Genomic DNA, 27,094 nt, shown 5'->3' with positions numbered 1-27,094 from the left:
AATAATCTTTCAACTACGAACGTTTTCATAACCCCTTCTGGGCTCTTCTTCAGGTGAAACAACTGGATCGAACACCAAAAACTAAATTTGAATAAATACTAACTCTGTTGAGTTTGAATTGTTCGCTTATTTCGTCACGTGATATGTTTGAACGTGATCAAAGTTAACGATCAATGTCCAAATTCAAGATAAATTCATAATAATATCTTTCTCTTATTATAGATAAAGATTTAATCTAGAATAATATTTATTATAGTAATTTAGAAACACGACCATAGACAATCAGAAAACGTTACTAAATACACTTGATATGAAAGTGCTAATGGAATGTGTATTCAAAGCTGTGTACCTAAATGGTAATGAAAAACTAAAATATTAATTGTTATATTGGTAGTTTTACTCGCATAAGGNTTCACTCTGTTCCTTTTTCTTAACTGAAAATTTAAAAAATAAATAATAAAATTATTCATATTTCAAGAAATGTCATATAATCTGCATGCAAAGATATACACAAGGGTCTAGCAATTGAAACCTAACCAACAAAATCAAACCTTTTGTTTTTGTTGATTCCCTTATTTTAAGAATGATTTCAACTGTATAAGGAAGGGAAACAGAAGCTTCTAGAAGTAGAAAGGCCATCTCATCACACATGGTTGGTTGGTTGGATTGGGAGTTTGTGACAGAAGGGCCTAGGCAGACCAAATGATGCCAGGTCTAGCCAGCTATGTAGATGTATTGTCATAATCTCATGTCTTTTAAGACCTTTGCCTTTAAAAATGCAACAATTGTAAGCTGTTTTATCCTTTTATGTGATTTAATTCTTTTTCTTCTGCATTTTTAATTTGAAATCAAAGCCGAACTAATTATAATACCATTTACTATTAATTTGTTGGAAACCTTTCTTACCATTTCATTTTGCAATATGAATCTTTGGTTTTTGTTTAGCTTTTACATTTTTAATCTTCAGTTCTAGTCTTATAATCACTAATAAATTTTATTTGTATTGTATTAGTGATTTAACAAGTTCAATTGTATTTGAATAATAAATAAATGTAATCAAATAAACAGAGGTTAATCAATGGTTGTATCTTCTCATACAGTATTCCTGTTGTGCCATGACCATTTTTGTGTGCACAACTGCTGAAAAGAACCACCCTTTCTTGTTGGCTGTGTTGCAAATTTAACCATTTTCTGGCTAAATCTAGCTGTTTTGATTTTGTATTTAGCTATAAGAAATAATCATTTTTATATTGTCAAGATAGGGTTTAGTTTGGTTTATTTGTATATGGTAATGTGACATGGGCAATCTGCCAAGGGCAATGCCTCTTAAGAGGACTTTCTAAGGGAAATTGGTCCATATTCAGGTGCTGCAAATGTAGAGGAAACCTAGAAAACTCCACATGGCCAGTCTAGTGGAGTGGCATGAACTTAAACAAATACCAGTGTGTAGTGGTTTTATCCACTTAGCCACTGGTGAATGTCAAAATAGAGATTTATCTATTGTTTTACTTCCTCTGTACACAAAACAGAAACTTTATTCAATGTTAACAGTTACTTCTTACAGTAAATATTTTTATTTGTCTACTCTTGGTAACCTGCTTGTCGGAACTGTAGGGAAATAGATGGAAAATGATATTCTCACACTCGCTTTTGTATTGTGATTTGTTCTTTGGTCATTAGACACTTATAGGTATATATTGGAGTAATGCTTAATATCGGGTACCTATTTAAAAGATTTTGCATACAATACAAATTGCCTACTCCAATGTTGTCAGTTCATGATGTTATGGGGTGCCAGTTCCATGGAGGATGATTGGCTAATTAAAACATTTCTTACAAATAAATTATCATTTTTAAGTTTTAAAAGATTAGTTTTTCAAAGTAAAAGTTTTAAATTAAGGTCCTATTATATCTAGTTTTTAACTAGGCCTATTCCCAATACTTTCATAGTTTTTAATCCAATTGAATAAATAATGTCATCTATAGTTTCCTGAAGACAAACTTAGTTGATTGAAACTTCTGGTTTTGATGTTTTATAGCTTCTGTGTATGGCAATTTTCTAGTTTTTAGTTCATTAGAACTAAAAGCTAGAAAATTGCCATATACTTTACTGCTTAATTAAAATAAGATTGTGTATTAACACAATCTTATTTTAATTAAGCAGTAAAGTAATTCATTCAAACTTAATTAATTATAAGTGTTAATGATTTAATTTTGTATTGAGCGAATAGAGTAACTACTGCAATTTATATTAATTTTCATATTTGATACACAGTTAATTAAGCCTTTCAAGTTCACAGCCTTGAAAGTCTATATTAGGGACCGAGAAGCCTGTAACAGAAACCTCATTTATCAGATTGTGTTTTTATGCATTAAATAAAATACAATCAAGTTAATTTTGATAATTAATGAAGGAGAAATTCACAAAATAATGGAGCAAATGGACGAAATTTTAATTTTCTATTGTTTTCTAACCAGAGTTGGTTCCCTGGCAGATATAATGTAAATTTTAATGGCTGGATGTCCAAGCAATTATGGCGACAGCCTACTGCTCTGGAGAGATCCAGGATCAAATATGATTTGATCCTGGTATATGTATGGTCTGTCCAGATATGTCAGGCCCAGTCCTACACCACACCGATGCCCCATTGTGGGCCTGGTCGAATCCAGAATTGACTAGCCAGAAGAGTTATCTTAATATCTACAGTGTAGAAAGGGTAATAAAAAAAACAGAGTTGGTTCTTGTTTATTTTAATCATAATTTGTTAGTTACAATATTTTATGTGTAATTCATAAAATAGACATAAGTCACAAATATGGTCTAATGTGAACTTTTTCAAAAACATTTTATTTTCAACAATTCTAATACAGTAGTCAGTTATTGACTTTTTGGTCACACATTCATAGTTGTCCTAATGAATGGTGCACAGAATTTCATTTTCCTAAGTCCAGTTGCTTAGAAAATAAGGCCATGTACAGTACCTTACTTAGAAGTTTTAATTTGAGAAAGATGTCTTTTTAGATACACTAAACAATAGCTTTTAAAATAAGATTTTTTTATTATATAAAAGTAATTTATCCTGTTACTAATCCACAATTGTAAAATGACGTGGCTTCCAAATGGGGAAAAATGATTCCTATTTATTAATTATTCATTAATAAATCCTGTAATTTATTAAGAAATTTAATCAATTTATACTTTTTTGTGTTCTGAATTTATTAACATATTAATTTCCAATTAAGTTCTCTTTATGTTTACTTTTTTTATTACACAATCAACGAATTACCATTTTTTTTACCTTCATATTTATTTAAATCACCTTTTGTTTAGAATTTTTTTGCAATTTGCTTTAATTTTTAAACTCGTTCATTAACACCTGTTTTCAAACTGAGAGAATGAATGGTAATAGTGAAGTGTTCGGAATGATATTTTGAAAAAAATGATCACATTGTCTGTTAAATTGGCTTTAATGCAGCTGGATAAGCAAGCCATGACATAGGCTCCTTTCAAATGAAATGGGGTAATATTATTGACGCTAGATTATTAAATATATCACAGATTGATTACCTAATATGAATCTGAGAGAATAACAAATAGTTTTTAAAACTTGTAAAGGTTTTAAATTTAAATATGGCAATAGGTATATTTTACTAGGGACTCTTAATGCTTGGCATGGTCAGTGGGACAAGAAGAAAATGCCCAATAACACGCTGGCTGGACACAGTCATAACTGACACAAACATGCAGATGGAAGAACTGATAGAAATGGCCAAAGATACGAAAGCATGGAAAATTCTGATCCAAGTGGCCAAAAGCATGCCTCAATTGAACAGTTAAATCATCATAACTAGGAGCTAAGCAGCTTATTTTGCTTTTCTATGATGCATTTTATAACAGTTCTGCAATTTATTACAAAATGCATTATGTAAATGTGATCTAACAAGCCTCCAAAAAAGCATTTAACAAATAAAAATGTAACACCTTGCTTACTTTGGATGTTCATTTCATTTCTCTTAAATCTTTTCTCAGGAGTGAAGAATTTATTCTTCTTGATAAGCTAAACAATATATAAAACAACAAAAAAGTAATACATTTAAAACTTTTAATAATATTTAAAAATACTTTAGTAAAAATTATTTAAAAAATCAAATAAAAATGCATAGACTTTTACTAATTTTATTACTTTTTTGGTATTACTAACTTATGATTTTAATGTTTTTAAATCCTTTGCTACTTTCCTTGCTGTTATGTACAGAACATGGAAAGTGTCAAATTTGATCCTCTGGATTTTTTGAAAATCTCCATGTTTTCAGACCTCCTGAACCAAAAATGTCAAAAAACAGGAAACAAATTCTATATGCATGTGTGTGTTGGCATCTATTTTAGTATCTCAGGATGGGATGATGATTAAAAACAAAATTTGGCAAGATAGGATTGGGATATAGAGACAGTTGTGTGTCATATCTCAAGTGGATTAATATCTAATTAATATCTGAAATAAAAGCAAGAAGACTAAATAAAAATACACATCTTCTAGATTTGGACACAGTCCTGGAATTTTTCTACAAAGGAATAGCAAAGCCTGAGCAACATAACTTTTGGAGAATGGAGTCCAAGAAAAGAGCATATTGCCAATTTTCTTGATGAAGATAGGGAAGTTATGTAACTCAATGCTGAACTTTTTTGTGATTAAATGCACTTTAATATATTTGAAAATGATCTCTTGTTAATTTCATAGAAATTATGAATGATTTTCCTAAGATTAACTATTTTGTCATATATGTAAATGGCAAGACAGTAAAGACATCAGTCTATCACTCTGAAAATTTCAGTATTGCCCATGTTTTAGAATGATTCTGGAATATCAAACTTTTTGTGGTACAAATTGGATATCAAATTACATCCTACTATCCATTGTGAGCTTGATAAAATCGGCAGAGAGCTAGAGATAAACACCCATTTATTGCCTTTTTCCAGACTGACTGTGAGCAAAAACAGCAGAAAGAGGCAAACTGCTTACAGAGAAGAAAGAACAAATTACTAAAAACACATACAAGGTTTATTATAAGGAAAATTGGGGAAGTGATGCATAATAGTATATTAAAAAAGTGTATGTACTGTACATACTTGCTGGAAATGATACAACTGCTTGTGTTTTCAAGAGAACACAAACACTAACTGCCAGGATATCAGGAAAGAAAAACAGGAAAAATGGCAAATGATATGGACGTCCACATTATGTTAAATTTATTTTAAAACTTATTTAATCATAATAGCTTAACAAAATATGACTAATTTGAAAAGAGAAAGAGAAAATTTCTGTAGGAGTTACATATAACAAAGTAAATCCTAAGATTGCACTTTAACAATTAAAACAATTATGTGATGACATATAAATATACTAGTAGCCTATATCAAAATATTCTATTAATGTAACCTAATCCTAATACATTCAGGGTACAGTCATCAACAAATAAATTAAATTCAAAATTGTCAATGCAAACTAGAGTTCTTACGAGTCTCATGGTGGCTACCATCTTGTTTGCTGGTATGTTCAGTCTGAAAACATTGCTTGCAGTTTGTTGGCAGCAATCAGAAGTTGCCTGAGATTTTGAGCAGAGGTGGGTGTTGGGAGGAACTGGTGGAATGCAAGATTTTAAATATGCTAACTGTTTTCCAGTTTGACATGTCATATCTCAGGGTACAGTACCACCTATGGTTGCATCTGACTATGACCCATGATAGGATGGAGTGGTGATATCAAAAGATAGTTCTTGAAATGGCCACTCCTCAGCATTGATACATTTTTAAAAGCAACACACACTAGCACTGTGTCCACTTCTTTAAAGTGCATTCCTATCCTCTTTGATAACTGAAGCAGCATTTCCTATCAGGCCAATAAGTTAATTGTGAGGTAAGATAAACCTTCTCTAAGGGTACATTCATAAAGTCAAATGAGTTAAACATGTTAGTAACAAATCGTTCGAAAAGTAGTAGTCTTGCTCAGTACGCATGCTCTGCAGTGATGACATTTCGAACAAAAATCTAACGAAGTTCACAAAGGAAAGAGTTAGTTAACTTTGTTAAGAAAATGGTGCCCGACGATATTGATGTTTCTAAATCTATTCATGTGTTTAAACTGTGAATTAAAAGGTGAAATGGTAGAAATAACTGTCTACCCGAAGCAATCTTAAGAAAAATATTTCAGATAAGGCTGTACTAGCAACATTCATATCTTCAATTTTAGAAACAGCTATTTAGTTATAAATGAATCAGTCGAAAAGTCTAATGAAATAAGAATAACAATGACATCATTCTCGTTTAACTCATTCGACTTTATGTACGTATCCTAAGTATACCTCATCTCACAATTAACTTCGTCACATGATTAATTTAAAACATCCTCCATCCATCCCTATATACAGATTGATGTGTTCAGCAGAACAGGATCTGTATGCAAATGATCTCTTTACATACATTAACATTTGTAATTTGCACAGTTTTCTCAGAAACCACCTTCAAAAATATTTATTTTTCATCTTGATACACTATATGTATGTTTTACAATTGTCATTTAATACAAAATAGATCTAAATTTTGAATATAATTTTGTAATATTGATTATATTTAGCTATTTTTTCAATAAATTAGACAAACAAATATTCAAATATTTCTTATAATGTAAAATTTTTCACATTTTCTATTATTTACCTTTAAATATTCATATTCATTTGGGAGATGAATAACCTCGTCACAACCTTCAGTCTTTACTTTAATATTCAATCTTCTCAAAACAACTCGACATTCTGATTTAATAACATGTTTAACATCACGAGTCTTGTTTATTTCGTCTTTCATACAATCTACAACATATTACCACTTAAGAAATTTTATGTGTTTAAGAAAATTGTAAGCTAATAATTGAATAATTAGTCAATTTTTAAACTTAAACTTAAAATAATTAAATACTTTATTTTTACTACTTAAACAACAAATTTTCCTTAACATAAAAATATATCTTTCTATTATATAATTCATTTGTAATTTAAACCATAACAGAGCTACGTGTCATACTATTTGAATGTGCAGGATTTTATTTTTTTTTTCAGAACCATGTACAGTATCTCAAAATTGGCAGNAAGAAAATAAAGTGTAAATTTATTTAAATTGGTCGAACCCTGCCTTACATCCTATGTTGATGACAGCAAATCTTACATGCACTTTTTTTCTTTTACAATAAACATTAAAGAGATTTTAAAAATTGTTGCATTAATATTTTTATCTTAACTTAAACATAAAACACATTTTTATAAAAATGTATCGGTACAAATACAAAATTAAATTTGAATTATATTTTAAAATATGATCAAAGGAGACGTAACATAGATGATTAACTTTTTTCCTTACAGGAATTTGTTAGCTAGAATTATGTACGGGTACTTGTATTTGTGGAATATATTTACCAAAAGCTGTATATTTTTGAATATTTTGAGTAACATCATGAAAATGGCCCTTTATTTTAATTTTTCCTGCTATAATGATTTTTCTACAAAAAAATCATTCTCTAAATTGACAGAAAAAAAATATTATATCTTAAAACTACGTTCATCGCACCTAGTGTTTACGTGTAGTACGTTCATCGCACTACACGTGTTTGTAACTACGCTACTGAGACTAACAGCAACATCACCGTGTGCACGGGCTCTCAAGCTAGCCTTACCGCCATCAACGCTCATTATCCATCATTCACACCATCATAAGTCTCATCAACAGACGCAATAAAAATAATCTACAGAAGCGTCTCGTTTGGACCCCAGCTCACAAAGGGTTCGAACAAGCGGACAAACTTGTTAAGAGTTAGCCTTACGACACCTAGAAAACCCATTAATTAAATTACTCCGGATGATTACATCTGCATAATAAACACTGAAATCAAACAGACAACGAATGGCATAATTTTCCCAGCCATACAGACTATCACTGGTTCATCATCGGCCGACACATCCCCGTCATGGACTATACGGACCGATAAACTACTGTCCTGGTTCATCGGGTCAGAACCAATTCCCTCGTCACGAATTCCTTTCTCCATAAAAGTAACCTGAAAAATACTGATCGCTATACCTTCTGCCCGACAGAGCAAGAAAGATACTACGATTCATCGTTTTTTTTTTTTAACTCTTTCCGCCCTGTGGTCACTAAGAGGCCTCTTTTTGCAAGCCCATTATGAGTTCGGCCAGACCCACAATGGGGCTGCCGGGTGGTGAGGGACGGGGCCCGACATATCTGAACGGACCAACCCCCGAAAAATTTCTGGGTATATTTTCGACTCGTTCAGATTTGAACCCGGGTCCCCCAGAGCGTTAGGCTGTCACCTTGACCGCTCGGTTATCCGGCCACTGAAGATACATCGGTTGGATAACTGCTATCATTTTGAATCCGTCCGAAAAAAAAAAAAAAAAAAAAAAGCCGGACTGCCGTGACAAGGATTCGAACCTGGGTTATTGCGGCCGACAGAGCAAGACACTATGATACATCGGTTGGATAACTGCTATCATTTTGAACCCGTAAAAAAAAAAAAAAAAATTCTAAATAACAACAGTATCATTCGTCACAAAATCTTCAAGATAAGCAATTGTCTAAAATTTTCGCCCATCGAGATTTGTATGCAAAGTATGATCACTTTTTCACCGTTTACAAGCAGACCTATAAATACCGAAGAAATTATTACTACCGCCATCGTTCACCACCATGGGGCGCATTGTCTGTGTAACGCAAGCCCAACGACTACGATAAGACAAGACAAGACAAGAGGCAGGGAGCGATGAGCCACGATCTATTGTATCACGAGCTAATGTTAATTAGTGACACTATTCACTTAGGAGAGGTAAGTGTTTCCTATTATATGAATTTTGTTCATTTAGTACTGTAAATATAAGTTTCAACCGCACAGTTTTAAAATCTTTCATTTGTTGAATAGACAAGAATATTCTGAACTGAGAAAATGAAGATAAAAGTAGAGTTGGAAAGTGAAGATGAGGATTTCACTTCTGAAAGTAAAGAAAATTTGGAAGTTGTTTTAAAGAACTGTAAGAGAGAATTCAATACGGATGAAAAAATCTTTGTTAAAAGAATTAAATTAGAACCTTTACAATGTGATAACGATGAGAATATAGAGGTAAGTAAACAAGTTGTTTTCTATTTTCTTGTACAGTCGACCCCCATATAACATGGTAGGGTAGATACGAGGTCTGTTGAAAAAGTATCGGACTTTTATTTTTTCCGCGTAAACCAATGATGCGTGGGAGGCCTCTTTCGGTGGAGTTGTGGAGGGGACAGTCGTGCACAGCCCTGAATTTTTTCCCGCCTGCAGGAAATGTCAGTCGTTGACAGTCGGCCTATGAGTGAGGACGTGTAGTGAGCTCTCGTCGGATTCCACTAAGTTGGAAAATGACTGAACAACGTGAGCAGTGATATTACATCAAATTTTGCCAAAAACCTTGGCGATACCCGAGCGTAAACCATTCGCAAGATTCAGCAGGCTTTCGGGGACGATCCTCGAGGCCAAAAAAAGCGTGGCAGGTCCGCAGCAATATCAAGGTCATGTTGACAGTTTTTTCGACTCTCGTGGGGTGGTGTGTCGTGAGTACGCACCACGAGGCCGAACCATCGCAAAGGAGTACTACCAGGAGGTCCTTTGTCGTCTTTCCAATGCTGTGCGACGCAAATGACCGGATCTGTGGTCGATCAAAACTTGGCAGCTCCATCGTGATAACGCTTCCGCCCATTCTGTGCATCTGATTCTGGCTTTTGTCGCCAAACACAACACTCCTGTGGTTCGTCACGCTCCGTACTCTCCCCACATGGCTCCGTGTGACTTTTGGCTATTTCCCAAGCTGAAAATGCCGCTAAAAGGAACTCGATTTTAGTCGAGAGAAGACATCGTGCGGAATGCGACGGATTGGTTGATGGCCATTCCAAAAGATGCATTCCAGGAATGGCAGGAATGCTGGGAGAAGTGTATACACTATCAAGGAGACTACTTTGAAGGGGATTAGGGTTTTGTACCTCAAAATCAATAAATGTATTTTTGCCGACCAAAGGTCCGATACTTTTTGAACAGCCCTCGTACGTTCCACTTTATAAGAATTTCGCATTGTAGGAATCCTTAAATACATGAGCTAATTATAGCCCGGACGTGTGCAGTTTACGGACTATGGCTGTTTGAAAGGTTTTCTTTCATAAAATTAATCCATTCTAGGCTAATTTGACACAACATTTCCAAAAAACGTATAATTTTTTGGGAATAAACCATATAAATTATGCTATAAACAAAAAATTGTAGGATTACTTACCGTGTGTGCCCCATTCGACCACACCATTGCTTAAGCTTGTTTTCGTTGCGGAGCAGTGCACCAAACAGCGACTGCGTATTCTGATAAGTTATTTTTCTGTGAAAATTCGTTGAAGTTAGGAGACATCACTAATAGAAATAATTTTTATGGACGTTGAATAAGAAATGTTTTTTTTCACAAGAAATGTATAAAATTACAGTACTGTGTTAGACTTACAGTACCTAATTTAGGCATATATACTGTACGGAGAGTTTAGACGGGTAAGTTGAGTTTACTATCGTCTGATAGTAAACTCAACTTATCCGTCTAAACTCTCAGTAGCGTGTAAGTAGTTTGGCTGCTCGTCCACTATTGGTCCAGATTCGACCAATCCTGTCACAGCACGAGTTGGCAATGATGTTTTACTGCATTTTATGAGTCTCTTTTAGCGTCTTTATACGAATATGGTCGCAATTTTTTTGCCGCGATATACGAATCTACATTATATGAACCCACATTATAGGGGGGTCTACTGTACTTTTTTTTTTTTTAAAGAAAATGATACAGGTTGCTATAAATGATTCAATCAAATTTAATATTCTGTTAGAATTGTTGAAACAGAAAATATCAAGAATTCATAACCAATCTATTCATCAGAAATCAATAAATGTTAGAACAATGAATAAACTGTTAGAAAATATTACTTTTTTTTTTTTCTTTTTAATTTTTTTTGCCCTGTGGGCACTAAGAAGGCCTCTTTTTTGCAAGCCATTATGGGTTCGGCCAGGCCCACAGTGGGGCTGGCAGGTGGTGAGGGACAGGGACTCGACATATCCGAACGGACCACCCCCTCTGAAAAATTCCTGGGGATTATTTGATTCATTCGATCCTGGGTCCCACAGAGCGGTAGGCTGCCACCTTGACTACTCAGCCATCCAACCTCTCATAAATATTACTTGCCATCTATATTATACCATGTAATAACTTATCTGAAAAGGAAATGTATATTGTTAGAGCAAAAATATTGCAGTTATAATACTTATCACTATTATATAGAGCACTACAAAACGAAAATTATCTACAAATTTCAGAATTTAGAATGTACTTCAAAATCCAATAGAATTTACAAATGACATTCCTCTGACACATTAACATTAATATTTACCAATATGAAGAAAACCAAAACAGAAATTTGTAAATAATGCCTTAAATATAGAAATTTGGAACATGTTTATACAACAGGATGAAAATATTACAGAAATGGCTGAATTATGTATATATATATTAAACCAATTGATTACTTTGCAAGATAAGAATGGAAAAAGCAATTGCTGCCAAATATTTTAAAAGATTCACTGTTGATAAATATTAAATATATTATAGACTTTGCACAGTTGGTTACATAGACTATATGAAAACAAGAGCTGAAACTGATTTTAATTAAAGACACAAAATACAATTGAATAATTAAGAGCAAGAAGTCTAAATAGATATTCTGTGTCAGTTCAGCAATTGGGTGGAAAAATATGTGAGAAATAAATTAATAAAATATCTAGTTTTTTCAAAACTCTATATGCGTTAGAGTGTAGGATATAATTCTAACAGAAAAACAATTTATTATCACAAATATAAGTCAATAGAGTGATATAATATACTTTAAAATTTAATTACTAACAAACTGCTCTTTACATATTCATACAGTATCAGGAGGTTTCTGTTTTAATTATTTGAATAAATTTCAATAACTAAAAATAAAGATACTAAAGCATATATAGGTACATATATTTTAGAAAATTTTTGATTTAAATGGAATTTTATGTTTCAAGTTAAATACCTTTTTTATTTATTTTTGTATAAGTAAATGTATGTAACATAATATATCAATTATTTCAGATAAATACTTATGGAAATTCAACTTCTACAAATTACACAAATGGTTCCTATATTTGGAGTAATTCTGGTTATAAAAGTGAAATAGGTAAGAGGCTTAATACTAAAAAATTCTTTCTAGTGATTTGAAGAATAGTTAAGAGATAAATTCATGTTTATATAAATAAAAATGGAAACATTTGAATACAAACTTTGCAAATATTTTACATGTAATAAACGATGTTCCCTCTAATTTTTTTTTGTAGATGAGCGGAACATATACNGCTAAAAGACACATTTAAATATAAAATATACAAATGCCCCGTTGCGAATATGAGTTATATAATGTATTGCTTGGTAAAAAGAAATAATTATATCAGAAATAAAAGCTTCAGTCGGATTTTTAGACAAAGTGGAAACACAACCGCCATGTTTAAAGATTATAGAAGACAACAGTATAATTTCTTTTCCTTATGGACCACAACTATTGACTGTTTTTACTATTGTATTGTACTATTTTAATTAGTTTTTAATAGAGTAATTTTATACACAGTGCACTATCATTTTTAGTATCAGATTGTACATTGTGTTTGTTACAATATTTTTGATGTTTATTGTGTTTACTGCTATATGTCTAACCTTAAATGGGATTATGAGGAGTCTGTGTACCTGAAATGCATACCCCTATGTTAACTAGTTATATATGAATAATTTGATTCTGTTCATTTTCATCTTGACATGATAAGCCCAATTCATTGTAGCCAAAATCTGTTAGGCTATTCGTTAATTATGTAATAATTGTAAATTTTTAATGGTAGAGTATGATAATCAAAGTGTAATAAATTGTTTCAAATATTTCATTGCTGTGTATGATAAGCCTTAATATCAATACATGAATTTCAATGATGTTCATTTATGTCAAAACTGAATATGTTAAATAATTTCTATTTATATTTATGTGGATTTATCTATATTTATGTTTTAACCATTCTTCTAATCATGCAAAACATATTTTTATAACATTAAAATTATTAACCATCTTACCTATTTCATTATTACCACCAAAATTATTACAAATATTGGAACTCTGTGTTATTTTGTGGCATTGACTTTCCATAATTATTTAACTGAAATGATAAAAAATGAATTTATATTATTAGAAAAGTTGAACTGTATATAAAAGTGATGTTTCATATGTAAAACAAAATTTATGTAAATTTTATATAACATCTACTGCACACCGAATTGTATAAAATAAATATGACGTACTGGAACCTATAACCGATGTGTATCATCAGAAAACGTTACTAAATACACTTGATATGAAAGTGCTAATGGAATGTGTATTCAAAGCTGTGTACCTAAATGGTAATGAAAAACTAAAATATTAATTGTTATATTGGTAGTTTTACTCGCATAAGGTTTATTATAATATTTATATTTTGTAGTACTGAAGAGGGTTCTTTAATAGGACCGAAATGTATATACAGTGATTAAATAAAGAGAAGTAATTAGCTATCTGCTGTGTGTTGGTCTACCGCTAAACCTAAAATTTATATATTTTTCGTGCGGATTTACAGAGACTTTATAATATTTACACATCATGTCACTCCTTAGCTTGTTTGCACCGACTTAAATTTTAAAATTATTTATAATTTAAATAATTGCATTGTATCTATGGTCAAGATATTGATGTTTTCTTTTAATAATAAAATGAAATTGTTTAGTAGAAAATATTTTTGCTTCATACCATCTATTATTTATTTTGAAGAGTACCTAATAAGTTTTCACTCAATTCTTGAGCTTCTTTGTATGAACTCTTTCAAGCTGTGCAGAGTCCACCTCCTCGAAGTGCATCTGCAATATTCTGTTGTAATCTAACTTTTTAAATTCTACTAACACTTTTGTCTTATTAGATCTCATAACTACCAATCATGTCCTCTATTCATTTCTTCACATAATGTGGCGCAAGCTGATAAGACAAAAGAATTAGTAGTAATTAAGAAGTTGGACTGTGAAAAAATGTAAAAGATGCACATTGATATACTTAGGGGCTGTCAATAGATTACATTTTTCTTGAAATTTTTACTCTTCCTCTCCTTGTTCCAGTTTTTTCAAGCTTCTGTAATCCCCTTCCCTCTTTGGATATCCAACAAAACTTCTAAACTTATTTTTATTATTATTGCTGGATAGCCATCTCTATCCATTGCTGGATAAATACCTCTCCCATAATTTTTCATTGTTTTCTGTCTTGAGCCTTTCTTTTCCATTTTCTTCCTGCTGCTTTGGTTATTTCATTGGACTATCTCATCTTAGGCCACCCTTGCCTTCTTGACACAGTTTCTGATTTCCAGAACATCAACCATTCTGTCCATCTTCCATCCTTTCTTCTCATTACATGTCTCATCCAAGCTTCACTTCGACTTTTTAATTTGCTCTAAAATATCATCTACTTCTGTTTGCTCTTTTATTCAAGTATATCTCTTACCTCTTAACATTATTCCTATAATTTTCTCAAATGACTTTAAGCTCGTTTTCTATTCTTTCAGGTAGGGGCCATGTTTCTGATGCAATGTTGGCAAGATGCACTGATTAAAAGTTTTTCTTTTCACTCGAGCGGTAGGTTTTCCCTAAAAATATCTTTTAATTTTCCAAAGGCTGCTGACGCAAGGTGAATTTTTCTATTCACTTCCCTTTCAGTGTCTCCATTTGGGCATATTATTTGTCCTAGCCAGTTAAAGTATTCAACTTCTTCTATATGAATGTTTTCTAAGATTTATATGTTTTCTAAATGGTTCAAACAAAACTTAACACCCCTTAAAATATTTATCACTTTATGAATGACATACCTTAAGTAGAAATGAGCATACAAGAAATATTGAAATGAATATAATAAAATGCACAAACACGGAAACTGCAATAACTAAGAAACAACAGCTTACCAAGAAGAACTAAAGTAGAAAACACCCAATTAACTAAACACCACACTAGCTTAACTAACACCCTTCTTTGTCAGGAGCACAGAAAATGACAGAACTAGTAACAAAGTAAAGCTCAATTCAAGTTCAGAGCAAGATAAAAGGCCAAAAAAAAACTCAGAAAGAAGGGGAAAATAATACTTACAGGTCGTAGACACGTGGACCACGTGTGAAATTGACAAATTTTTCCACAGAGAATGTCGACTTATGGCTAAAAGACACATTTAAATATAAAATATACAAATGCCCCGTTGCGAATATGAGTTATATAATGTATTGCTTGGTAAAAAGAAATAATTATATCAGAAATAAAAGCTTCAGTCGGATTTTTAGACAAAGTGGAAACACAACCGCCATGTTTAAAGACTAAACGCGCCATCTGTGATTAAGAAGTCATAAATCAGAAAATATTTTCTGTGATCAATATTATTTAATGATTTAGTAATTATAATCATTTAAAAATTATTTAAAATATTTACTATTATTTTAAAAATTTTATAAATATATATATAATGTATTAAAGAAAATAAAGTGTAAATTTATTTAAATTGGTCGAACCCTGCCTTACATCCTATGTTGATGACAGCAAATCTTACATGCACTTTTTTTCTTTTACAATAAACATTAAAGAGATTTTAAAAATTGTTGCATTAATATTTTTATCTTAACTTAAACATAAAACACATTTTTATAAAAATGTATCGGTACAAATACAAAATTAAATTTGAATTATATTTTAAAATATGATCAAAGGAGACGTAACATAGATGATTAACTTTTTTCCTTACAGGAATTTGTTAGCTAGAATTATGTACGGGTACTTGTATTTGTGGAATATATTTACCAAAAGCTGTATATTTTTGAATATTTTGAGTAACATCATGAAAATGGCCCTTTATTTTAATTTTTCCTGCTATAATGATTTTTCTACAAAAAAATCATTCTCTAAATTGACAGAAAAAAAATATTATATCTTAAAACTACGTTCATCGCACCTAGTGTTTACGTGTAGTACGTTCATCGCACTACACGTGTTTGTAACTACGCTACTGAGACTAACAGCAACATCACCGTGTGCACGGGCTCTCAAGCTAGCCTTACCGCCATCAACGCTCATTATCCATCATTCACACCATCATAAGTCTCATCAACAGACGCAATAAAAATAATCTACAGAAGCGTCTCGTTTGGACCCCAGCTCACAAAGGGTTCGAACAAGCGGACAAACTTGTTAAGAGTTAGCCTTACGACACCTAGAAAACCCATTAATTAAATTACTCCGGATGATTACATCTGCATAATAAACACTGAAATCAAACAGACAACGAATGGCATAATTTTCCCAGCCATACAGACTATCACTGGTTCATCATCGGCCGACACATCCCCGTCATGGACTATACGGACCGATAAACTACTGTCCTGGTTCATCGGGTCAGAACCAATTCCCTCGTCACGAATTCCTTTCTCCATAAAAGTAACCTGAAAAATACTGATCGCTATACCTTCTGCCCGACAGAGCAAGAAAGATACTACGATTCATCGTTTTTTTTTTTTAACTCTTTCCGCCCTGTGGTCACTAAGAGGCCTCTTTTTGCAAGCCCATTATGAGTTCGGCCAGACCCACAATGGGGCTGCCGGGTGGTGAGGGACGGGGCCCGACATATCTGAACGGACCAACCCCCGAAAAATTTCTGGGTATATTTTCGACTCGTTCAGATTTGAACCCGGGTCCCCCAGAGCGTTAGGCTGTCACCTTGACCGCTCGGTTATCCGGCCACTGAAGATACATCGGTTGGATAACTGCTATCATTTTGAATCCGTCCGAAAAAAAAAAAAAAAAAAAAAATGTAAATGAATGGCTCACGTATTTGTAAAATCTAAGNATGTGATTAAACATTTCAGTTTGGTATTGTGATGATGTCACAATAAACAATTTGCTCGTGTAATTCTTAATTTCGTATATTGAATGAGTCTGGTCGTTAAACTGTGAAATATTTAAGCAATCAATCCAATTATTTAATGAACCTGATGGCCAATTGATCAACAATTGACAACCAATCTGTTCAGTAGAAATCAATAAAATTTAGGAACAATGAATATGTTGTTTAGAAATAGCCATCTATATTATACCACGTAATAACTTATGTGAAAAGTAAATGTTATGCTATTGTTAGAGCAAAATATTGCAGTTATAATCAATATCACTATTAAATACAGCGCTACAAAACGAAAATTATTTACAATTTACAGAATTTAGAGCTAAATTTACTTAAAAAATCCGATAGAATTACAAATGACTTTCCTCTGTCAAATGATTAAATATAAAAATTTGGAACGTATTAATTCAATAGAATGAAAATATTACAAAAATGGCTGAATTATTTATATATACAGTATATATTATATTAAAGCAATTGATTACTTAACAAAATAAGAGGGAAAAGCAAATGATTTCAGATATTTTTAAAGATAAATATATCATAGATTGTGCACAATCGGTTACATACTCTATGAAACTGATTGTGTTTACAATAAACATGGCCTCTATGACGTGTTTATTAAAAACAAGAGCTGAAACTGATATTAATTACAAAGAACAAAAGACAATTAAATAGTTCATAGAAGTTTAAGTAGATATTCTGTATCAGTTTATATCACAGAAATTGAGAGGGAAAAATATCTGTAAGAAATAAATTAATAAAATATCCAGTTTTTCAAATTTTCTTCAAAACACTATATATTTTAGAATGTATTATTATAATTCTAACAGAATAACAATTCAGTATTATTAATACAAATCAATAGAGTGATATAATATACTTCAAAATGTAATTATTAACAAACTGCTATTTACATATTGATGCAGCATCGTGAGGCTTCTGCTTATTATAATACTACTGTACTTGAATAAATTTCTATAACTGAAAAGTCAAGATACTAAAGCTAACACGTAAATACTTCCATATATGTTAAAATTCCATTTAATCAATGAATATAGGCCTATATGTTCCAATTTAAATACTTTTTCTATTTATTTTTGTATAAACATTAACTTGTCCAATAATGAAACTTATTGTTTCAATTATTTCAGATAAATACTCATGGAAAGTCAACTTCTACAAATTCCACAAATGATTCCTGTATTTGGAGTAATTCTGGTTATAAAAGTGAAATAGGTAGGAGACTTAATACTAAAAAATTGTTTCTAGTGATTTGAAGAATAGTTAAGAGATAAATTTTTATTTATATAAATAGAAATGGTAACATTTAAATAAGTATTTGGCTTTGATAGAGTAAGGTTGTCAGCTCAATTTATCAGTATTCAAGAACAGAGAGAATTCCAATTTAAATTTTTAGTGAAATGAAATACAGGTTGATGCTGTAGAATTGAATTTTATTAATTAGTCTGTTGGTATTTGTCTTATTGTGTCTTTTGATATATTCCTTTGATATTCTGAAAATATATTTGTGTGTAGCCTATGTTAGGTAAAGAATTCTATACTGTTCAAAGTATTTGCACCAAGGAGTTATTCCTGACATATTCCCTGACATATTTCATAATGTTTGGTTGATTCAGTTATGAAATATAATACTTTGTTTGTCAGCGATTAAAGTATTTATTTAATTTTTTGATTCATATAGTGTTAAAACATGGAGAAATGGAAATCACTGAAGGATCAATATTCGATAAGTTAAAATAATTTACTTCTGTTATGTTGTACAACATCCAAGAGAATGATTGCAAAATTTTTATGAATTATTTCTAATTTCCATGATTGTTTAATTGAGAATATCAACTACTAAATGAGTTTAAGGAATGTTTTTCATAATGTGTCTTTTATCATACATCAGACATGCTGTGTTCTACAGCATTTTCTCAGCATCAAACCACGGCTGATATGATAAAAACACATAATTTACAAGAATATTTTATGTCGAAAAACTGTATGCTATGTTAGTGAATATAAAATGAATTTTATTAAATTATTTCAATTGTTTGTTTGAATATTTTAAAAAACAATAGTGTATAAATTCCAATACAGATTGTAAGAAAGAGAGAATAAAAGAGGAGATTTGTGATACTAAATATGATATAAAATCGGAATGTAAAGTTGTTTTGAGAAGATTGAATATCAAAGTAAAAACTGAAGACTGTGAAGTTGTTCATCTCCGAGATGAATACCAAGATGTAAAGGTAAATAATACAAATTTTGAAATGTTATATATTTTACGTTATATTCGGATATTTGTGTGTCTGAATTATTGAAAATATAGCTTAATATAAATGGTTTCTTAAAATCATATTGCAAATTTATGTTTACTCTGTATTAAAAAGCACTTCTAAATAGTAAATTAATGTTATAGTTGTTCAGACATTTTACTCTGTAGTGAGTTTGTCTGCAATAGGTATGAAAAATAAAAAGTGACATTTTTTTATATTAGACCCATTGATTACCTGGCCAGATCACAAAGGGTTCATCCACATGGTGAGATCTATGGCTTGACATCCTTCAGCACGTAGAACCATCTCTTGGACTTGTAAAAACCCAAGCAAAATTTATTTTTGACGTCCATTAAGCAGTGATGGTGCTAAATGGTAGTTATTTAACTCTAAAACAATATGGGAGTCGCGTTTATTTGGTTATGGCAATGCGATCTGCTGAGCGGAGATGTCTCCCAGGAAGACTTTTATGGGAAACTGGCTCCTGTTTATGTGTTACTAATGCAAAGAAAATGATTCAAAACTCCACTTGCGACCATGTTGTCTAGGTGTGGACCTACGACATGTGTTTAGTGGCTTTAGTGGTCCACTCGGCACTGATAAGCCTCTAATAATAGGAACCTTTTGATTACAGAAACAGACAGAAAAATACAATAATATAGTAAAAATGCACATGACAGTTTTACAATGAATTGCAGAAATTTAGTAGAAATACAGAAATTTGTTTACAAAACTACTATTCTGCTTTCGGCAGGAGTGCATTAATCAATTAAAAAATAGGCCTAAGCCTAGATCAGTAGTACGGATTACTTTTAATAGACAAGATTGAAGACATAGAATGTTTCTTTTCTTATTTTATTGATTGGGAATAGTTTTTGATCAATTTTAGTGTGAAAATGATTGTTTTGTAGATGCAACAGATACTGAAACAATTATGTTTTCAATAATTACCAATTTGATGGATGAAATACTAAAATATACAATGCCTTTTGAAAGAGGATGCGTTAGGCATCATCTTTATTGCCTAAATGTAATGTTGCTTCTGGCTTGACATATTTGGGGCAGACCATACATGAAATACTTTTTATTTATTTATTTAATAATTTTTCAAAAGCTTAAGTGATTTCTACAGAATATCTGAGAGATAATTAGTTTCAGTTAACCCCTTAACTGTACTGCTAATATATGTAGAATTACAAAACAACAGATTTACTAACTCGTAATGATTTTCCTGTACAATACATCTTTGTGTTTATAAATTGTTTAGCCTGTCAAGAACGAGTTCTTCACTTCCGACGAAAGCTTTAACAGGAATGAAACGAACGTACAAAGTAAGTAACACATTACAAGTTTAATTTTTAAATGCTCATATTGTTGTTGCATATTGTTTAATCTAAAGTTTTCTGCAGTTCTGTGATAACTAGATATTAGTTTGTTAACAGATCTATTATATAAGGGAAACTATTTTGTAAAGGAAAGTCATTTTTATTGTTTTCAATACAAATGTACTTCAGGTTACGCTCCTCTTCATTCTGATCTAGAAAATAGTATATTATTGTACACATTACTGTATTGTTTTCTAGAACATTACTTTAAGTTTTCTCTATAAAAGCAAGCGATTTTGCCACGTTTATTTGCTAACCAATCGAACAAAGAAATAAAAAAATTATTTATATTTTTAGATTAATTATAAAAATTACAAGAAAAGCTTAAATTTGTATTGTGTACTTATAACATTGATAACAAGTTATCTTAAGTGATTACATTTTAATATTACTTAAACTTGAATTTTTAAATTATAATATGTTTATTGAAATATAATGGGCATTCTCTTATTTTTTCCTTATAGAGATAAGAGATTATATATATATATATCTTTTTTTTTCCTATTAAAATTAAAATAAATTATTATAAAGTAGAGATTAAAATTCATTTTAAAACATACTTTTATACGAAATATTATCTTTTGTTGCTGATTTAATGTATTTAATCGAAATATATGCAGCAATGATCATGTTGCAGACAGAGTGAGAAATAAGTAAACAACTCAAATCGGTGTGCATGCTTGCCTGCACGGCACATAAATTCTCGTGCGTGGCAACAATTTGAGCAGTGCGCAGCTTAGAGGAAACATTGATAATAAATAAGGATTTAAGTATAATTCAGTAATATCAATATTTGGCTTCGATAAAGTAAGGTTGTCAACTAAATTTATCAGTATACAAGAACAGAGAAAATTCCAATTTAATCTTTTATGAAATGAAAGAGGATTTAATTTTCGTACATAATGAAAAGTCTGTTGGTATTTTGTTTTATTGTTTTTATTGACATATTTCTTTGATATTCTGAAAACAGTGGGTCCTTTATTTGTGGGGTTAAAAGGATCCATACTTAAAAGGTGATACATCTGTCAGACTCTTTCTTTGCTAAATTAATAATTGTTTTACGAAGATAATTTGTCATCTAATCTTAAGAATTAACGTTATATAATATGAAATGTTAAGTGCACATGCTATTATATATATATGTAGAAAATTTAAAGTTTGTAGTTCATATTTGTATCTATGTGAGATAATGGGTTATATACTGTTTAAATTATTTGCACGAAGGAGTTATTACTACCAAATTTCAAAATGTTCAGTTGATCCTGTTCTGAAATATAATACAAACAACTTGATCACAAACAAAACTCTGTAAAATATTTATTTAGTTTTTTGATTCATGGAGTGACCAAACATGGAGAAATGGAAAACACTTAAAGACCAATATTTGATTGATTTTAAAAATAATTTATTTCTGTTCAACATTTAAGAAAATGATTGCAAAATTTTTATAAATCATTCCTAATTTTTATGATTGTTTAATTGAGAATAACCACTTCTGAATGACTACTGATTGAAACACTTTTGATAATCTGTATCATTCCATGTTCTATCATACATCACAGATGTGGTGTGTCCCACAGCATTTCGTGGTTAGATGCTGAGAAACTCAGCATCTAACCACGAATGATATGATAAAAATGCATAATTTACATGCTAAATTAGTGAATATAAAATTAATTTTATTAAATTATTTCAATTGTTTGTTTGAATATTTTAAAAAACAATAGTGTATAAATTCCAATACAGATTGTAAGAAAGAGAGAATAAAAGAGGAGATTTGTGATACTAAATATGATATAAAATCGGAATGTAAAGTTGTTTTGAGAAGATTGAATATCAAAGTAAAAACTGAAGACTGTGAAGTTGTTCATCTCCGAGATGAATACCAAGATGTAAAGGTAAATAATACAAATTTTGAAATGTTATATATTTTACGTTATATTCGGATATTTGTGTGTCTGAATTATTGAAAATATAGCTTAATATAAATGGTTTCTTAAAATCATATTGCAAATTTATGTTTACTCTGTATTAAAAAGCACTTCTAAATAGTAAATTAATGTTATAGTTGTTCAGACATTTTACTCTGTAGTGAGTTTGTCTGCAATAGGTATGAAAAATAAAAAGTGACATTTTTTTATATTAGACCCATTGATTACCTGGCCAGATCACAAAGGGTTCATCCACATGGTGAGATCTATGGCTTGACATCCTTCAGCACGTAGAACCATCTCTTGGACTTGTAAAAACCCAAGCAAAATTTATTTTTGACGTCCATTAAGCAGTGATGGTGCTAAATGGTAGTTATTTAACTCTAAAACAATATGGGAGTCGCGTTTATTTGGTTATGGCAATGCGATCTGCTGAGCGGAGATGTCTCCCAGGAAGACTTTTATGGGAAACTGGCTCCTGTTTATGTGTTACTAATGCAAAGAAAATGATTCAAAACTCCACTTGCGACCATGTTGTCTAGGTGTGGACCTACGACATGTGTTTAGTGGCTTTAGTGGTCCACTCGGCACTGATAAGCCTCTAATAATAGGAACCTTTTGATTACAGAAACAGACAGAAAAATACAATAATATAGTAAAAATGCACATGACAGTTTTACAATGAATTGCAGAAATTTAGTAGAAATACAGAAATTTGTTTACAAAACTACTATTCTGCTTTCGGCAGGAGTGCATTAATCAATTAAAAAATAGGCCTAAGCCTAGATCAGTAGTACGGATTACTTTTAATAGACAAGATTGAAGACATAGAATGTTTCTTTTCTTATTTTATTGATTGGGAATAGTTTTTGATCAATTTTAGTGTGAAAATGATTGTTTTGTAGATGCAACAGATACTGAAACAATTATGTTTTCAATAATTACCAATTTGATGGATGAAATACTAAAATATACAATGCCTTTTGAAAGAGGATGCGTTAGGCATCATCTTTATTGCCTAAATGTAATGTTGCTTCTGGCTTGACATATTTGGGGCAGACCATACATGAAATACTTTTTATTTATTTATTTAATAATTTTTCAAAAGCTTAAGTGATTTCTACAGAATATCTGAGAGATAATTAGTTTCAGTTAACCCCTTAACTGTACTGCTAATATATGTAGAATTACAAAACAACAGATTTACTAACTCGTAATGATTTTCCTGTACAATACATCTTTGTGTTTATAAATTGTTTAGCCTGTCAAGAACGAGTTCTTCACTTCCGACGAAAGCTTTAACAGGAATGAAACGAACGTACAAAGTAAGTAACACATTACAAGTTTAATTTTTAAATGCTCATATTGTTGTTGCATATTGTTTAATCTAAAGTTTTCTGCAGTTCTGTGATAACTAGATATTAGTTTGTTAACAGATCTATTATATAAGGGAAACTATTTTGTAAAGGAAAGTCATTTTTATTGTTTTCAATACAAATGTACTTCAGGTTACGCTCCTCTTCATTCTGATCTAGAAAATAGTATATTATTGTACACATTACTGTATTGTTTTCTAGAACATTACTTTAAGTTTTCTCTATAAAAGCAAGCGATTTTGCCACGTTTATTTGCTAACCAATCGAACAAAGAAATAAAAAAATTATTTATATTTTTAGATTAATTATAAAAATTACAAGAAAAGCTTAAATTTGTATTGTGTACTTATAACATTGATAACAAGTTATCTTAAGTGATTACATTTTAATATTACTTAAACTTGAATTTTTAAATTATAATATGTTTATTGAAATATAATGGGCATTTCATTATGCAATTTTTTTAAATTTTCAGTTGATGAAAAACAAAGTAAAGAATATGATATTCAACAGAATTCAAATAGAGAGAAGCATTATAAGAATATTATCAATAAAAAGAAATACATTCCTTCCATTAGAAAATGCAATCAAGTGCAAAAAATGATTAAAAGGAAATACTCCAGGGTTATGCCTGCATCTGTTTCTAAACAAAAATTCACGTGTGACTTGTGTAAACAGACATTTATAAATAAGGAAATATTAGAAGCACATCTGTTCTTTCATATTCGTAAAAAAAGATTTCACTGCACGTCCTGCAATGAGAAGTTTTCATGGCAATTTCTTTTGCAAAGACACATGAAAAAACACAAGAATGAAAATCAAGTTGTTATGCAGTCATCTTCAAAATATTGCAAAGAATCTAATATTCAGGGGAAAATCTGTCAATCTGATATTTCTGATAAATGCCTTCGATCAAAGTACCGTTTAGAGACAAACAAAAGAAAACACATACCTCATCGCTGTAAGATATGTAAGAAAGAATTTAAATTTGAAAGTTATTTGAGAGTTCACAAAGTAACTCATAGCAAAAACCGTTTATTCAAATGTGATATTTGTAATAAGTATTATAAAACGAAAAGATGTTTAAAAAAGCATTATGAACTTCATACTGATCAATATAACTATTCCTGTGAGATATGTAACAAACATTTTAAAACAAAACGCTATCTGAATCATCATAAAAGGGTGGTTCATATCAATGACTTCATCCATTGTCAGATATGTAACAAAAGTTTTAAATCAAAACTGAGTTTAAAACAGCATAGTGTTACACACAGCAATGAATACAAGTATTCTTGTGATGTTTGTAACAAACATTTTAAAACAAAATCCTGTTTGAGGAAGCATGAAATTCTTCACAAAGATAGAATTAAGTATCTCTGTGACATATGTAACGCAAGTTTTAATAATAAACCAGCATTTCTTAGGCATCGCTTGGTTGAACATGAAAAGATGTTTGTATGCAAATATTGTAATAAATCATTCAAAACTGAAAACATGATGACAGCTCATTGTAAAATTCATATTCAACGATGTAATGTTTGTAATAAGGAATTTAAGGATAAACGCTGCTTTATTAGTCATCAGAAAAGTCATTTCGACATAAAACCTTTAGTTTGTGAGGTATGTAAAAAGCACTTCTGTAGTAAAAAAATTCTTTTAAAGCACGAAAGGATTCATTTAAAAAAACGTTATCCTTGCATTAATTGTAAAATAAGTTTTGAAACTGAAAACAAACTAAAATGCCATTTGAAAGTTTGTCGTCTGAAGATAGATTGGAATCAATTTCCTTACCAATGTGGTATCTGTAAACAGACTTATAACAAGAAATCTTCATTTATGAGGCATCTGATTACTTATAATAATAAGATACATTTCTGTTGTGACATTTGTAAGAGAAAGTTTACAACAGAACACGAATATCAAAGTCATCAAGAGCTTGCTCATCCCACAGGAGGAAAACATCAATGTGAAATTTGCAAAAGAACATTCCAAAGTAACTATTTATTAAATTTTCACATGCAGAGAAATACAGATTTAAGTGTTAAGAACTGTGATGTTTGTGACAAAAACTTTTGTTCAGATCGTGCTTTAAAAATTCACATGCGAAGTCATCTTTTACAATAATGTTTTGCTTGTGAAATGTGTTGTAACAATTTAAATACAATATAAATTTGACAATGAGGAATTTCTTTGTCAAGCGTGACGGAATACTTTTTATGAAAAAGTAGAGATTGAAGAATGGAGATTTCAAGAAATTCGAGAGAAGAGTTGTTATTAATATTTCTACAAATCCAAGCCTTGACACATCGTTCTTACTTGATGTTGCTAATGCCGGAATTCACGGGGTCTCTATTCTTATTGTTTTAGATCTGGAACTTATGTGACCAATTTTATTCTTACGCTTTCCCCTAGGCATTTGTTTTTTATTTTTTACAACTTAAATAAATTTCAGATCTAAAAGAATAACCACTGTGACTCCTGAAGGTTGTGAAATCCGTTTTGAGCAACATGGAGTAAGAATGGCTTTGTCAAGGATGCAGAAACAGCTTCACAACGTCTAGCTCGACTTGAAGCTCTTCTCAATTCTTCAATCTGTACTTTCTCATCATAATAACTTATTTTAAATTAACTGTTAATACTTATTATATTAAGCTAGTAATTTCCTGTCAAGCATGACGGTATACTTTTTATGAGAAACTTTGTATTTATTACTTTATGAAATGAATTTTAAATAAAATAAATGGCATGTTCTTTTTATGGACTTTTTGTTCATTGTTTCGTGTGTAATGGTTGCTCAAGAACTTAATTTTCGAATGGGATCATTATATGCCAAGTGTCAAAATATAAGCAAAATTATTAGTACTAATATACTTTCAGCTGGAGTTGAGATAAAGGAGAACAAACACACTATATCACTCAAATGGTTGCATGTATTTTGGAGCCATAGTTCATGAATTGAATCACATTGTTGGCTTCTACCGCGAACAGAATC

General features: G+C 30.9%; 3 protein-coding genes across 5 annotated transcripts in view; 2 read left to right on the top strand and 1 right to left on the bottom strand.

Moving 5' to 3' along the window:
- Positions 1-411: 411 nt before the first annotated feature.
- On the bottom strand, positions 412-15,551 carry LOC111637863. 3 transcript variants are annotated; one of them, XR_002758746.1, is made up of 6 exons: positions 15,328-15,551; positions 15,147-15,240; positions 13,249-13,331; positions 6,713-6,864; positions 3,992-4,058; positions 412-434 (listed from the first exon to the last, which is right to left on the bottom strand). XR_002758746.1 is itself a non-coding variant. In XM_023383450.1 (5 exons), exons 2-5 carry the CDS (start codon positions 13,319-13,321, stop codon positions 3,890-3,892), a joined length of 303 nt encoding a protein of 100 aa, XP_023239218.1. In that variant the 5' UTR covers positions 13,322-13,331; positions 15,328-15,551; the 3' UTR covers positions 2,229-3,889. The 3 variants fall into 3 exon arrangements, 2 of the variants coding, with proteins under 2 accessions (XP_023239218.1, XP_023239217.1); XM_023383450.1 differs by lacking the exons at positions 412-434; positions 15,147-15,240 and adding an exon at positions 2,229-3,900; XM_023383449.1 differs by lacking the exons at positions 412-434; positions 15,147-15,240 and having other exon boundaries at positions 2,229-4,058.
- On the top strand, positions 8,749-27,094 carry LOC111637860 (oocyte zinc finger protein XlCOF6-like). The gene is made up of 6 exons (XM_023383445.1): positions 8,749-8,888; positions 8,982-9,179; positions 12,229-12,313; positions 19,229-19,380; positions 23,985-24,048; positions 24,575-27,094. The coding sequence occupies exons 2-6, from the start codon at positions 9,006-9,008 to the stop codon at positions 26,224-26,226; spliced, it is 2,127 nt and encodes a 708-aa protein (XP_023239213.1). The 5' UTR covers positions 8,749-8,888; positions 8,982-9,005; the 3' UTR covers positions 26,227-27,094.
- The window catches only part of LOC111637857 (zinc finger protein 729-like), a 117,848-nt gene continuing 113,223 nt past the window's right edge, over positions 22,470-27,094 (top strand). Inside the window, exon 1 of the mRNA XM_023383441.1 lies at positions 22,470-22,690. The gene's annotated coding sequence lies outside the window, so the exon portion shown is untranslated. The remainder of the gene's footprint in view (positions 22,691-27,094) is intronic.

The sequence above is a fragment of the Centruroides sculpturatus genome, unplaced genomic scaffold, assembly GCF_000671375.1.
Source record: "Centruroides sculpturatus isolate CEXI.00-Female unplaced genomic scaffold, Cexi_2.0 scaffold1050, whole genome shotgun sequence".
Lineage (NCBI taxonomy): Eukaryota > Metazoa > Arthropoda > Arachnida > Scorpiones > Buthidae > Centruroides > Centruroides sculpturatus.
The sequence above is the reverse complement of the archived record's forward strand: the minus strand, read 5'-3'. Positions and strand labels throughout refer to the sequence as shown.